The sequence below is a fragment of the Rhinopithecus roxellana genome, chromosome 3 (genome assembly GCF_007565055.1).
Source record: "Rhinopithecus roxellana isolate Shanxi Qingling chromosome 3, ASM756505v1, whole genome shotgun sequence".
In the NCBI taxonomy this organism is placed as follows: Eukaryota; Metazoa; Chordata; class Mammalia; order Primates; family Cercopithecidae; genus Rhinopithecus; species Rhinopithecus roxellana.
The window spans coordinates 31850975-31866617 of record NC_044551.1 but is presented as its reverse complement, the minus strand read 5'-3'; the positions used below and the strand labels follow the sequence as shown (position 1 = coordinate 31866617).

At 35.9% G+C, this 15643-nt stretch overlaps 1 protein-coding gene and 1 non-coding gene across 3 annotated transcripts in view; one reads left to right on the top strand and one right to left on the bottom strand.

Annotated features, from left to right (window-relative positions):
- Nucleotides 1-15643, top strand: part of CLINT1 (clathrin interactor 1) — a 77157-nt gene that overhangs the window by 36961 nt on the left and 24553 nt on the right. For both annotated transcript variants that reach the window (XM_010363404.2, XM_010363402.2), the window contains exons 2-6: nt 6721-6825; nt 7435-7531; nt 9946-10054; nt 11014-11178; nt 14900-15077. In XM_010363404.2, the coding sequence (XP_010361706.1) occupies nt 6721-6825; nt 7435-7531; nt 9946-10054; nt 11014-11178; nt 14900-15077 (654 nt within the window). The remainder of the gene's footprint in view (nt 1-6720; nt 6826-7434; nt 7532-9945; nt 10055-11013; nt 11179-14899; nt 15078-15643) is intronic.
- Nucleotides 15516-15622, bottom strand: LOC115896622. The gene has a single exon (XR_004056537.1). It is a non-coding gene; the product is annotated as a U6 spliceosomal RNA (small nuclear RNA).

Genomic DNA, 15643 nt, shown 5'->3' with positions numbered 1-15643 from the left:
CCTTTTTGGCACCAGGGATCAGTTTTGTGGAAGACAATTTTTCCACAGACCAGGGGTTGGGGAGGATAGTTTCCAGATGAAACTGTTCCATCTCAGACCATCAGGCATTAGATTCTCATTAGCAGCACACAACCTAGGTCCCTCATGTGCACCGTTCACAACAGGGTTCACGCTTCTGTGAGAATCTGATGCCACTGCTGATCTGACAGGAGGCGGAGCTCAGGCAGTGATACTGGTTTGCCGCTGCTCACGTCCAGCTGTGCAGCCCCATTCCCAACAGGCCGGTCCGCAGCTCTGGGGGTTGGGGACCCCTATTCTACAATGTTAATTTTATGGGTGTTTTATGGTTAAAAAAATTATCAAGAAGATTGATACTTAATAAGAGCATAACTGTTCTACAACACTTAATTTATAAAGGTATCTTTTCTGAAACCTTTGTGGCATTGAGGTAAAAGGTGACTTTTAAATACAGGTTTTGATGTCAAGAATTATTCATCCCTAATACAGTTTTTAAAAATCATATTAATTCCAAAATTGGGTACTTAAATTGTTCTCTGTGGTTTTGCATACATAGCACTTAGTGTACATATTTTAGTGTGTATGCATATATTTTAGTTACTGTTTGCTGCACTTATTAACCTGATAAAACAAGATGTTGGAAGTACAAATAATATTCACGTGGTCTACTATGATGTTTGCTTGCCTATAAATAGTTAAAAATGTAGCTAATGATGATACAGTACTTACGTTTTTAGTGGCCTTTAGTAGTTTAACCTTGGTTACAATATAATACTTTGAAAAAATTTGGAAAATACAGGAAAATATTAATATAAAGAAAAAAATACCATTATTTAAAACTGTTGCTTGGAACTAAGTTATGTTTATTTCTGTCTCCAGATGTTTCTGTCTCTGATTATCTTAGTATGGGTGTGTGTATGCATACATATATCAAAACACATTTACAGGTCTCAAATAAAAGACTGCCTGATCTCAGGGTGAGTGAAGTCTTGACAATAAGCTTAAAACAAAGAAGAAACCATATTAAAAATATAGATTCCTTTGACTTCAGTTTTTTAAAAAGGAATGAAATTTTAAAGGCAAACTGGGAAAAATACTTCTCAATCTGTTTCAGTTTCCTCCTTATTCCTTTGTTAGCAGTTAGTACCACATTATACCTATACTTTACCTTTTCCCTTGGTATATAGTTCTGTTTTAGCAAAGCATATTCTTGAACTTTTAAGAGGAAAAGATATCAATAAGGACTGCTCAAGTTCTTTCTTGTTAATTATTTTACCGATGATTCTTAATGTAGATAAGAAGTATTGACTATCTGTAAGTAAAAGCCTCGTTTTAGCTTTTAACCAATTCTGCCTCTAAAAACGGGACTGAAACTTATCAAGTAAAATAATTTTATATTATATGAGTGTCAAGTAGTCAAATAAGCAGAAAATGGGGAATAAAGAGGAGGGCTACAATGAACACTAATAATTTATAAACTGAATAGTTGACCCTTGACTAACTGAATATTAGCTGTGTTTACATAGCTGTGGAAGCATATGTTAGTCCATTTTCATGCTGCTGATAAAGACATACCCAAGTCTGGGACGAAAAGAGGTTTAATTGGACTTACAGTTCCACATGGCTGGGGAGGCTCCAGAGTCATGACAGGAGGTGAAAGGCACTTTTTACATGGCAGCGGCAAGAGAAAATGAGGAAGAAGCAAAAGCGGAAACCCCTGATAAGACCATCAGATCTCCTGAGACTTATTCACTACTAAGAACAGTATGAGGGAAAACGCCCTCATGATTCAAATTATCTCCCACTCAGTCCCTCCCACAACACGTGGGAATTATGGGAGTACAATTCAATATGAGATTTGGGTGGAGACACGGAGCCAAACCATATCAAAGCGTGTGTGCAAAACTTGAGGACGGTAGCTTCTCACAGTTGGCACTAAAGATCTAGTGAGTCAGTGTTGCTGAGTTGTACAGAGTTAAGTTACTGGAGTGTTCTGAGAAGCAAATGTGAAAATGGGTAAAAGACTGTGAAAACAACAAACAGTTTTATAAATATAAACAATAATGATTGTGTCTATGGATTTTATTCTTGTATTCTTCATTCTTTGGTCATTCCATCTTTCATTCTCTCTGTTAACTTTCTTTTTGGCCTAATATTAGAGTCCGTTAAGATTTGGTATTGTTACCCGGTTATACTGCTGAACTACCCAGTAGTTGTAACTGTTAAATTTAAACAGTGTGATCCTAATAATTACCTATCTTTATCAGGACAGAGAAACCTACTCTTCAGGTCACTCATTTTCAAGACTTTTGTTTTAAGCAAAGAGAAAGTTAATATATTGAGTAAGCCTAGATAGAACATATGTGAGAAGGGCTCATTTTGTACTTTCTGGTGACTATTAGATTGTTCTCAAAATTACAGATACTTTTTAATACTGGTGAAGAAATGTCAAAATTACAGCAACATTTTTCCCCCTGGTTTACATTCTCTTGTGAAACAGCAGCATTTCTTAAAAGTTATTTTTCTTCTTTTACTTTCCCTCCATTATTACATTCTCATGTCTGTTTATGTTTGCAGAGATGAAATACAGATAAAAATCTAGAGATAAAAGGTTATTGATGGCGACAGCAGAAATGTTAAAAATCATTAGTTATTTTGTGGGTCAAGTTTTCTTTTGATAATACTGTCAAACTGGTTTAAAATAATATACAGAAAAATTTTTTGGTGTTATCAAAGTATTCTTGGTTACTTTCTTAAGTGTTATAATGATAATTACATGAAAGGAAATGTAAGTAGAAAAGCCTGTATCCAAAGACTTTTAGCCTTCAACAGAAGGTCATAATAATGGCCTATACTTGAAAAAAACAAGAACTGTGTGTAAAGAGATAACTTTTTAAAATTTCAAGTTAGGAATCTCAATTTAGGATTAGTGAAAGTCCGTAAGTCACTTGTTTGACTGTAGTGTTGGTTTAAATGGTATGAAATTTATTGGGAAGCGGGGTGTCTTTTTCTGTAATTTTGTTTGCAGTTCAAATTCTAGACCTTTGTCTGGAGGATTGTTTGTGTGTGTGTTTAAGAAACCGTTGAGAGTGCCCCCTCTAGTGTCTGTGATATATTCTTAAAACATCCATGTCAGAAGTTTTCAGAATTAAAAAGCCGTTTTTTTCCTTTCAAATCTGGACATAAATTTTTATTTTTATTTTTAGCGCGGAAGAATTGTTTTTTTTTTTTTAAAAGGTCACTGGAATTGTGGGTAGGGCATAGATTGAGGGCGGTAGAAAACATGAGAAAGGAAGGATCAAAATACCATTTCTACCTTTTTAGAAATAGTTATTTTTAAATGACCTGGAATAAGACCAAACCATACAGTGTTGTTTTTAGTTTACGTTTGTTTCTGAATTAATTGAAGCTTAAAATACTTTGTTTTGGAATTCTTTATACCATCAGATCTCATCTTGAGGGGGGTTCTTTGCAGTTTCTGAAAGCAACAGCTTCATTGGAAAATGGCTTTTTTCTGGGGAGGGGAGTAGGAGACAGGGTCTTGTTCTCTGTCGCCTCAACCTCCTGGGCTCATGCAGTCCTCCCACCTCAGTGTCCTGAGAAGTTGGGACCACAGGTAGACGCTACCACGCCCGGCAAATTTTTGTATTTTTTGTAGTGACGGAGTTTTGCCATGTTGGCCAGGCTGGTAAGTGAACTTCTAGACTCAAGTGATCCACCTGCCTCATCCTCCCAAAGTGCTAGGGATTACAGGTAGGAGCCACTGCACCTGGCCTGGAAAATAACTTTAAAATAGATCTGGATTCTTCGTGTAAGCGTTCTGTTATTTTTTTGTTTTGTATTTGCCATATCCTTCTGTGGTTATACTTAATAACTATTTCGTGAGTATGTGCTGATGGCTCCCATTGTTTTTCAACCAAAGAAATGACATTCTTAGATTATTGGCTCTCTGCCACCTCTCCCTCTAAACACAGCACTTACACAGGCCTTCAGCTAAGAATCTTGTGAAGGGTTACGGAAACAGAACCTTTCTTATTTGACCCATGGGCCTTTGTCGGTTGAACAAGGAAAGTAGTGTTCTGAAAGCTACAACATTTATAAAGGCTCTGGTGAAAATATTTCATGTATATGGACTGGAGATTAACTTCTTTCATCTTGTTCTCCAACAAATTAAACAATGCAAAGAGATTTCAAGTGCATTCTTGGTAATGAAATGCTTGGGTGAATTATAATCCTAATTGCTATTGTTCATTTTCACAGCTGCATTTTGACACTTTTAACTGCCTAAGCCATGCATTCTTCAGCCACCAGGATAAACAAAAGCATTCTGAAATTCATCTTTTTGTGGCATCTTAAATTGTGAATCTGTTATTGGCTGCCTTAGTTTTATTTTGGTTCCATGGTTAATAAAATTAAGAGGAAACTTATTCTTCTACATTTATACATAAAACTGTTGTAATAGAACCATTACTGGATTTTAACGAAAATGTATTCCTTAGTGGTCTTAACATTTTTAAGTGGGGGTGGGCAGTGGAGATTATGGATTTATTTTAGTCCTGGGGAAGGAATTTGTATTTATTTTATCACATTAATTGGTATCTTAGGAGGCAGTTTTCTCCAAGATTTGAAAGAAAATAATAGGATTTTGCTTTTCTTCCATAGAAGAACAGTGTCCTGAATTTAAATCTGAAAGCCAGATTGATTCAGTTTTTTGGCAAGTCACACTTATATGCATAATGGTTCCTTTAAAATTTGATCCAAACCTGTTTGTTGGTCTGTTCTATAAACATGAAGACATTGAAGTGTTTGCAATAAATTTGAAATTTATATTTAAGAGATTTGAGTGCCAATTTCAACCAAACCTTCCTTATTCTAAAAATAGAACTTTCTGATGACTGAAAAGCCATATAGCAAAAGTGGGGTATATGTATGTAATAGTTACCAAATTCTGATTTTTCACTATTTCTAAGACTTAATGCTAAGTTGAAGAATTGAGTTGGCCGGGCGCAGTGGCTCAAGCCTGTAATCCCAGCACTTTGGGAGGCCGAGACGGGCGGATCACGAGGTCAGGAGTTCGAGATCATCCTGGCAAACACGGTGAAACCCCGTCTCTACTAAAAAAATACAAAAAGCTAGCCGGGCGAGGTGGCTGGCGCCTGTAGTCCCAGCTACTCGGGAGGCTGAGGCAGGAGAATGGCGTGAACCCGGGAGGCGGAGCTTGCAGTGAGCTGAGATCCGGCCACTGCACTCCAGCCTGGGTGACAGAGCGAGACTCCGTCTCAAAAAAAAAAAAAAAAAAAAAGAATTGAATTACCATATTCACAGACACCTGTTATAACAATTGTTTGGTAATAATTGGAGCTTTCGATGTCAAATGAATACTACTACAGGATGTCACAGTTTTGCAGTATTTCTTTATTCTCAAAATGTCTTTGAATCCTTAAATTCATATAAGCATGAGAAACTCCATTTTGACAACCAAACATTTTGCCATCTCATGTCTTAATTTTATTTTTTCCAAAGTAAATTCTTTCATATAAAAATATTATGTGATGTTTTTAAATTCTCCTAATAGATGGTTATTTTATATATATTACCTTTTGTGTTTTGGAGACAGGGTCTTGCTCTGCTGCTCAGGCTGGAGTACAGTTGGGTGGTCATGGCTCCCTGAAGCCTTGACCTCCTGGGATCAAGCAATCTTCCCACCTCAGCCTCCCTTGTAGCTGGGACTACAGGTGCACGCCAACACGTCTGGCTAATTTTCAATTTTTTGTTTTTGTTTTTAGAGACCACGTTTCACTGTGTTGCCCAGGCTGATGTTGGTTATTATATTTAATAGTAATAATAGCTAACATTTACTGAGTACTTCCTGTATGTCAGACACTGTGCTAAATAAACACCATTTGCTGTGCTAGCCTTTGAGGTAGTATGCTTATTTATTCCCATTTTATGGTTAAGGAAACTGAGATTAAGATAATTAAAATAATTTTGCCAAAGGTCACATAGTAAGTGATTGGAATCAGATCTTTCTGACTCCTGAGGCCCAGATCATTGCCAAAGTCCTAAGGGAAAGTTAAGTGTGCATCATACATTCTCCTGATGGAATATTACGCAGCCAGTAAAAGTGAGGGTTACAGTGAATATATGACATAGAAGTGCATATGATAGAGTAAACGAAAAAAGACTAAGAGATTACAGTTCAACATTTATAGTGGTTCTAAACATCTGTAGGTATCTTTGATTTATTCTTTTTAAAAAACGTGATATAGATACTGTTTAGCTGTTACATAATTTTGCCTAATTTATAGGATTTCTATAAGCAGGAAACATAAGCCTGCATTGCATGTAAACCAGATCTGGTCAAGAAACTTGACAACTTAGTTTTATAATAGACTCTAGCATGTTCATTTTTTTTATTTTTAATTTGACCCTCAGCCATTTTTTACTGGACTTATGCCAGCTCTAATGCAGTCTCTCATCTGTATTCTTGAAGACTAATGGAATAGTAAAATCTGCTTAAAGATAACTTAAGTGTGTTACATAGTGTCCTTGGGGTAGCTTGTGCACAAAAGATGTTTTCTCTCCCACCCTGTAGAGGTAGCTCATTAAGACACCCTGTAGTGTCATTATTAAGTTTTCATGTGTTTCTCAGTTTTGATGCTAATCTTTGTGCGTATGTGCGTGCATTTTTTTCCTCTGCAGCACCAATGTGGTTATGAATTATTCAGAGATCGAGTCTAAGGTTCGAGAGGCAACGAACGATGATCCTTGGGGACCTTCTGGGCAACTCATGGGAGAGATTGCCAAGTAAGTGATAATTTGACTCAGCAGTGCAGAAAAAAATCAAAGTATCTTAACACAGAAATGTGAAATTTGCTTTCAGATTTAAACTGTTTGGCTGCCAGAATATAAATTTTGCATAATCATTCAGATAGTAATGTAGAAAGTTTCAGATAGTAATGTGGAAAGTTTTATGCAGTCCATTCCCCTTAAAAATTTGGCTCAAAAAAGAAACCCACAATGTATCTTTTTCAATTAAGTTTTGAGATATGCCGTAGCTCACCATGTAAAATTTTGGCAAATATATATAAAATAATTTGCAGTGCAAGTTAGAAAAATTTTTTTCTGTGAACATCTGGGACACTGTACCAGTAATGAAGAGCTTGCAAATATGATATTAATTAAATTATTAATTGCGAAGTATTGATTAATTAGTGGGACTTACATATGTGCCAGGTAGTGTATAAAACATAGGGAAAACATTTTCAAGGAAGTACATAATCTTCTAAATTTTTTGAATTATGTTTATTAATTTTTAAAAATGCTTCGGGGAAACACCAAATTAGAACAAGTCTGCCATCTACTGTCAAAATTAATATACTGCAGACTCTTAAAAGAAAATGATTCTTTTTTCAGGGCTACATTTATGTATGAACAATTTCCAGAACTTATGAACATGCTTTGGTCACGAATGTTAAAAGACAACAAAAAGAATTGGAGAAGAGTTTATAAGGTATGAACACAAATCTGCTTTAATTACTTGACATGTTGAAAACAAATGCTGGAAATTTAAAGTGTATATACATAGGTAGTTTTGAAGTATATTAAATCCTAGAATAGAATAATCGAAAACACATGAAAGAAATAGATTTGTTATTTGTGTTCTATTTTCTAGTCATCATGAACAACTGTTCTGAATGAGAAATTCTTAATACTTCTAAATGTTGATTATTTCTTAAAATTTTTCCTACTAAAATGTTTATGCATGTCAAAAATAATGCATCTATAGTAGTGTGCATGTTTAGTGTATGAGCAGTTAAGATGAATACCACAGTCTGAATGGCTTGTCATCTACATAGACATTTACTTAATTTATGGTAGTATTCTCACAGTATTCTGTATCACAAATGTTCAAAATGTAATTCTAATTTTAAATTTGTGAATATGAACTTTTTATCAGATTCCTTTTGTTTAGTTCTGATCTCATATAATGCAGAATTCTATAGTAATATAGTCATCTGTGCTTCTATACCTACCATATTTTCTTGCTTCTTCAGAATGTTTTTCTTTGCTATCCAAAATGACATAATTTGGCTTTTAGGATTGAAAATCTATGTGTTAGTTTCATGTTTTTTTATGTTATTTCTTTCTGAAAACATTCAGTGTCATTCCCTTAGGTTGCATGGTAGGTGTGATGAAATAATTGAAATGTCGTAAATTAAATTTGCTTTTGGTTTTTTGTTTTTTTTTAATTCTTGGGTAAACTCCTTTTTTAAAGAATACAGTCATATATACCACATAAGGACATTTTAGTCAGTGATGGTCTGCTTATATGACAGTGGTCCCATTGGATTATAATACTCTGTTTTTTCTGTACTTTTTCTATGTTTAGATACAAAAATACTCAGCATTGTGTTACAGCTGCCTATAGTAGTCATTACAGTAACAATGTTGCACAGGTTTATAGCTGAGGAGCAATAGGTTGTCCTCAGTGTGTAGCAGGCCATACCATCTCGGTTTGTGTAAGTACACTCTGTGATATTAGTATAGTGACGAAATTTCCTAATAGCACATTACGCAGAACATATCCCTATCATTAAGTGACACATGGTGTAAATTACTGGTAGGAGGAGGTTTTGTGTCCCTCAGTTTTACCAACCTAACTAGATTTTTTTTTGTTTTTGCCACCCTCTCCTCTCCGCCTAACTAGATTTTCATATACCTAATCAAGTGAGGTTTGTTCCAAGCAATGTTAAGTTCAAAATGTACAATTTATTATATAGTATATTCACAACGTTTTGTAGGAGTAACTACTATCTAATTCCAGAACATTTTTGTTACCCTATGAAGAAACCCTATACCCATTAGCAGTCATTCTAAATTTACATTTTAACAAAATTTAGTTTGGGGCTAGGGGTTGGTTGTTGGTTGTTTGTTTTTGAGACAGTCTGGCTTTGTCACCCAAGCCAGAATGCAGTGGCGTGACCTTGGCTCACTGCAGTCTTGACCTCCTGGGCTCAAGAGATCCTCCTGCCTCAATCCTCTAAGTACCTGGGACTATTGGCGTGTGCCTCAATCAATACCCAGCTATTTTTGTTTGTTTGTTTGTTTTGTAAAGACATCTCACTATTTTGCAAAATTTTCTACAGGTTTTATTATTATTATTATTATTATTATTATTTGGTAACAACTTTTTTTTTTTTTTGGAGACAGTCTCTCTGTCTCCAAGGCTGGAGTGCAGTGGTGCAGGCTCAGCTCACTGCAACCTCCACCTTCTGGGTTCTAGTGATTTTTGTACCTCATCCACCTGAGTAGCTGGGATTACAGGCGTGGGCCACTGTGCCCAGCTAATTTTTGTATTTTTAGTAGAGACGAGGTTTCACCATGTTGCCCAGTCTGGTCTCAAATTCCTGACCTCAAGTCATCCGCCCACCTTGGCCTCCCAGAAAGTGCTGGGGTTACAGGCATGAGCCACTGAGCCTGGCCACAACCTTTTAAAACAAAAGCCACATAATTAACCTCAAAATTAAATTTTATCTGGGGAAAATACTATAGGATTGCTTAATTACCAAATAATTTCTGGCAATTCAGTTCCATAATGCTCAGATAAAAAGTAAAAACTGAGTCAACTTTCTAAAACCTTATTGTCTATTTATATCATACATTCAGATATTTTGAACATCAGAGTTTAAGTCTTTGACACATAGTATCCAGATGATTTGTAATTATTTACTATGCTTAATATAAGAGGAACTTCAAATTGATTATGTAAGTTCTAGATTATGTGTTTAGAGTCTAATGTAAAGAAACCTCACCACCAGCATGAAGATTCTTTGTTTGCTGTGTTAGAATTATTTTTTTTAACCATTTACCAAAGCTCTACTGACTTTATTTCATTAAATCATTTAGTGCTTTGTATTTTTACAGTCGTTGCTGCTCCTAGCTTACCTCATAAGGAATGGATCAGAGCGTGTTGTTACAAGTGCCAGAGAACACATTTATGATTTACGATCCCTGGAAAATTACCACTTTGTAGGTGAGCAATAGAAAAACCTTATAAGCAAATTAAAACAGTAGTTGGAGTTGTCAGTCACCTGAACCAGCTTAGAAGCTTCTCTGCTCTAATTAGAATGTGACTGTTGCTGGTTGTGTGACGAGTGCAGAATCCAAGACGTGGGGCCCTAGAGTATTAATTAGTGAAGACAAGAACTTGCAGAAAAGACTGGCTAATAACAACAGAACCAACACAACATGAGTGTTCGGGTTTATATTAAAATATGCACTGGAGACTGGTCCCCTGTGGTGTCCATAAAGGAATAGCTTTAATCATATGGGAAGAAAAGGTTAGAGCTCCAAAACACACACATCTGTTTGAAGCTGGGTTTTTTTTCCCCTCCCACCAAATAATATTTACTGTGCAAAGGCAGCAAGGCCACAGTGTGTTTTGAATGTGAAAGAGGCTGGAGAATGAAGCACATTTCATTTTGTAGCGTACCCCAGTTGTAAGCACTTTAAAAATTAAGTTTTTGAGCTACACTAAAACCTGATAATTAGTGTTGCAGACTTGTACTGGAGAAACCAAGACATTTGTGTGCTTTTCAGTTATTAACATGCTAAAGTGATTCTTCCTTTGGTTTGTTTTCTTAAAATATGATAGAAAAACACATTAGCACTTATGGATATGTCTATTTTGTGTGGTCATCATCAGTAATCCTTTCTAGTGAATCTTTAATTGACCTTGCATAGTACCGTTGTCTGTGGTCCTTTTTAGTTCATCTTTACATGCTCTTATAAGCCAAAATTCCATTTTAGAACTTATAATTTGCTGAGGAGGAAATGACAGAGTTAAATAGCACAACTTGCTTCTTTTTATTGTTTTTTTAAATATTGAAGGTTTCTTATGTTGAAGTTTTTGTGTCTGTTTTTTTATCTTAAAGAGCTTAATACATATTAAGTGAATTCTTAGGTTTTGCTTCTCTCTTACCATCCTCATAGATGAGCATGGCAAGGATCAAGGTATAAATATTCGACAGAAGGTGAAGGAATTAGTTGAATTTGCCCAGGATGACGACAGACTTCGTGAAGAGCGAAAAAAAGCAAAGAAGAACAAAGACAAATATGTTGGGGTTTCCTCAGACAGTGTTGGAGGATTCAGATACAGTGAGTATCAAAGACAAGCTGACACCTAAGCATCAGCTTAACTTCTTGAGTATATTTTAAGAATCAGTGAAATACCAAAGACCAAAATGCTAATTTTCTTTTCTAGGAATACATAGAATACTAAAATACACGCAGTACTAATTTTGGCTTCTACTATCACATGAGTCTTCCTATTTTTTAACTTGTGGGTTTGGCAATAGGATTTTAACCATTAATGGCTAATTAAATGACTGCGTACTTTGTGGTGACATACAGAGATTAAAACACATGTATACCCTTCCCTCTTAGGCTTACCATTCTTTTAAAAAGAAGGGGGAAGAAAGTTTCTATAACTTAGAGTTTAGAGTATAAAAATATAAAGTTTGATCAGGAGATTCATCTTTCTAATTTGAAACCAATTTAGCTGTATTTTTGGCCCAAACCAGATAAGCTTCCTGTCAGTCATTCCAGCCTCAGTCTTTCTCTTACCTTATTTAAGCATTGCATAATTTGACATATAAAAGATGACTGACAGTACTCTCAGATTTTCATCTAGGCCTATTGCTTTGTTTATTCTTCCCAATACATTTAAGAGCAGCTAGAACATTCATCTTTCATGTTTATTTTTAATGTAATAATGTAGTTTCTCTAAAATAGGGCATAGGTGCTTGAAGCAGATACACAAAATCAGAACTGTCTTTCACGACATGTCCCTTTGGACTTGTTCTGTCTTCTGTGAGCTCTGACAATCTCTTGGTCATTTTGTGTATACGCAGACAGGCCAGTGCTGTGTATTTTAGCAGCTGTTCACTGAGGCTTTCCAGCTCCCCCTACCCATATATGTTTATATTTGGATTATATTGAGGTCTCGTATCTCCTTCAGTGGAACCAAGTAAAAATCTTAATATATAAAATATACTTACTCATTTGTTCCTCTGCTTTCCGCTCTCAAAGAAAAAATACTGCATTTAGTTAGCTGTTTAAGGATGTTTCTAACAGCAGAAAAATTCCCTTTTTTATATTGAAACATCATATGCAAGTCAGGTTTTTCTTTTTCTTTTTTTTTTTTTGGACAGGGCTAATTCATAGGCAGTGCAACCAGAGTCAGCCACAAGTCGGTTTTTGAATTGGGCAAAAGTATTTCTCCTAAAGCATATAAATAATGTTTTGGAGTTTCTATTTGGGGAAGTCTGAAGTTTTTGGATTATTTACCCAAGTAGTAATTTTATTCTTTAGTTTTTTCAAAGTAGTTATAGCAACTTAATGTGTTTTTTTTAATTATTATTATTATTATTATACTTTAAGTTCTAGGGTACATGTGCATAACGTGCAGGTTTGTTACATATGTATACTTGTGCCATGTTGGTGTGCTGCACCCATCAACTCGTCAGCACCCATCAACTCGTCATTTACAACTTAATGTGTTCTTAATAGAAATTGCTATTTGAAACTTATTTCCACACTATTCTTGCTTATATCTTTCTTTTTGCCAGTATGATATATAATTATATCAGCTAAACTTAGAAAATTGAATATGTTTTCAAACTCAAATGCACTAACTGCAGCATCTGTATTAAAGGTAGAGTTGGATATCCTATGTGTTTGCATCACATTCTTTTGCTAAGTTATTGTTCATGGTTTATATTATTCAGACTTAACTAATCACTATTAGCAGTTTTGTGTTTTTTCTTTTCTTTCTTTTCTTTTTGAGATGGAGTCTCGCTCTGTCGTCCAGGCTGGAATGCAGTGGCACCATCTCGGCTCACTGCAAGCTCTGCCTCCCAGGTTCACGCCATTCTCCTGCCTCAGCCTCCCGAGTAGCTGGGATTACAGGCACCCACCACCACGCCTGGCTAATTTTTTGTATTTTTAGTAGAGATGGGGTTTCACCATGTTGGCCAGGATGGTCTCGATCTCCTGACCTTGTGATCCGCCCACCTCAGCCTCCCAAAGTGCTGGGATTATAGGTGTGAGCAACCGTGCCTGGCCTGTGTTTTTCCTTTTTCTTTCTTTCTTTTTTTTTTTAGGAGTCTCGCTCTGTCACCCAGGCTGGAGTGCGGTGGTGCAATCTCAGCTCACTGCAACCTCCGCCTCCCGGATTCAAGTGATTCTCCTGCCTCATCCTCCTGAGAAGCTGGGACCACAGGCGGGAGCCACCATGCCTTGCCGATTTTTGTATTTTTAGTAGAGACAGGGTTTCGCCACGTCAGCCAGGCTGGTCTCAAACTCCTGACCTCAAGTGATCCACCCACCTCAGCCTCCCAGAGTGCTGGGATTAGAGGCGTAAGCCACCATGCCGGGCCAGTTTTGTGTTTTTTCATTCTGACATTAGATAATGTCTTGCCAATATCTAGTATCTTTAGCACTAATTCAGTATGATATTGACCATGCTAATCAGTTTGGTTTTCATCCACTTCCATTTTTTGTGTAAATTTGTTTCTTTCCAAAGTCTAGTTCATCACACTGTTGTTGAAATGTACATACACATGGTTGGAAAATCACTTATTTTTTAAAAATCGTCCTGTTTTAAATTTTGTCTAGAAAACTTCATTTTGTCGTGTTTTCTTTAAGTTGATGGTCACTTCCAGATTCAGTAAATATGTTAAAATCCTTAAACATTTACAGAAAATTTTAGCCTTGCAATTTCAGCAGGCAATTCAGCAGAATGATTTTGTTCAATCTCCAAAGGCTGTGTATACTTTTAGATCCTATAAGCAAATGTTCAACACAAAAGCTTCATTAGCCACTTTTCAGTTATTTTGTTGTTCCTCATTGTCCTCCTTTTCTTCCAACCTGCCTTAATTTTGAATGTTTTCTTTTTTTAAAAAACCTCACGTGCTCTCTGTACCTTCTACTCTTGCTTCTTAAGTTGAATGTGGACATGGAAATAAAAGAATTTCATTTTGTGTCCATAATTCCTATGTCTCTTTCAGGGCCCTAAGGGCAAGGACTAAAACAAATCTTGACATTTTGGGTTTTTGTTTACTACCAGTATCTATTCTCTGCATTCGCAAATTCACACAGAGGCTCTAGGTTTCACCAGTCTCTGCATATGTTTGGAATGGATGTTTGAATTGGTTGACACTGTTCTGAACTATTGTTTGAGCATACTTCCTGATTCTAGCGTGTGTACTTTTTGGTAGTTAGAGTAATCCTTTCTTTGTACAGTAATGATGGAATGCTTTCCCATCCTTTGAAAATTCATTGAATTATTATTTTAGTTTGATACTGAGGAATGACAGTTATTGAGACCTTTTAGCTTATTGGGACATGTGGCATTCAGAGTGGAGTTCCCTCAGATTGTATTTTTTAAGACACTGTTGCTATCCAATACTTTTCTGAAAATTGGGAAACCATTAAGGGACAGGAATAAAATATATTAAGTGGCTTTTGTAAAAACAAAAAGATTTTCATTTCTCTTTTGCTTATATAGCTTGTGTTGGTTTTGAATTTTCCACTGCTACTTTCAGTAGCCTTTAAGAATTTCCTGATATGCTGCGCTGTGCATTAAGGTTGTGTAAGTATTCATAAACAAAAGCTTTTGAATCTGCATTCCTGCCACTTAATGACTGGCATTACGTGCTATGTCTTGCTGTAATTGTGTTGATTCAGCACTGTGGGAGCTTTCTGTTTTCCTTTGAAAATGATTTTATTATGAGGAAAAGCCTGAGAAATAAGGACTTGTAGATACCTTTTGAATTTAATGTCCTTAGAGTTGCTTGTTTTTTAATGCTCTATATAGGTGAAAGATATGATCCTGAGCCCAAATCAAAATGGGATGAGGAGTGGGATAAAAACAAGAGTGCTTTTCCATTCAGTGATAAATTAGGTGAGCTGAGTGATAAAATTGGAAGCACAATTGATGACACCATCAGCAAGTTCCGGAGGAAAGATAGAGAAGACTCTCCAGAAAGATGCAGGTATTTTAACACTTTGTCTCCCAGGTCTCTTAGAAAGAGTCCTAAATTTATGCCACTGGGTTTTTGGTTTTTTGTTGGTTTTGTTTGGGGTATTAACATTATCTGAAATTGGGCCTTTTTTTTTGTCTTTTTTTTTTTTTTTAAATAGACTTCATTTGTTTTTAGAGCAATTTAAGCTCACAGAAAAATTGTGCATAAAGTACAGAGAGTTGCCATATGCTCATTTCCCCTTCATAACAGGTTCTGTGAACATCTTGCATTACTATGGTGCATTTGTTGACAATTGAAAAGTCAGTATTGATACACTTATTAGCTAAAGTCTATAGTTTACGTTGGGGTTTCCTATATTGTACACTTCTATGGGTTTTGACAAATGCATAATATTTCTCATTACTGTGTCATATAGAATAGTCTCACTGCCCTAAATATGCCCTGTGCAGAAATGTGGAACAAGTCTTAAATGTGCAAGTCATCCTTGCACAGGGAGCCTACTAATCTTCCCTGTATTGTTCTGGTTTTAGTATGTGTGCTGCCGAAGCAAGCACTGTGCAACTATTTTTAAGATG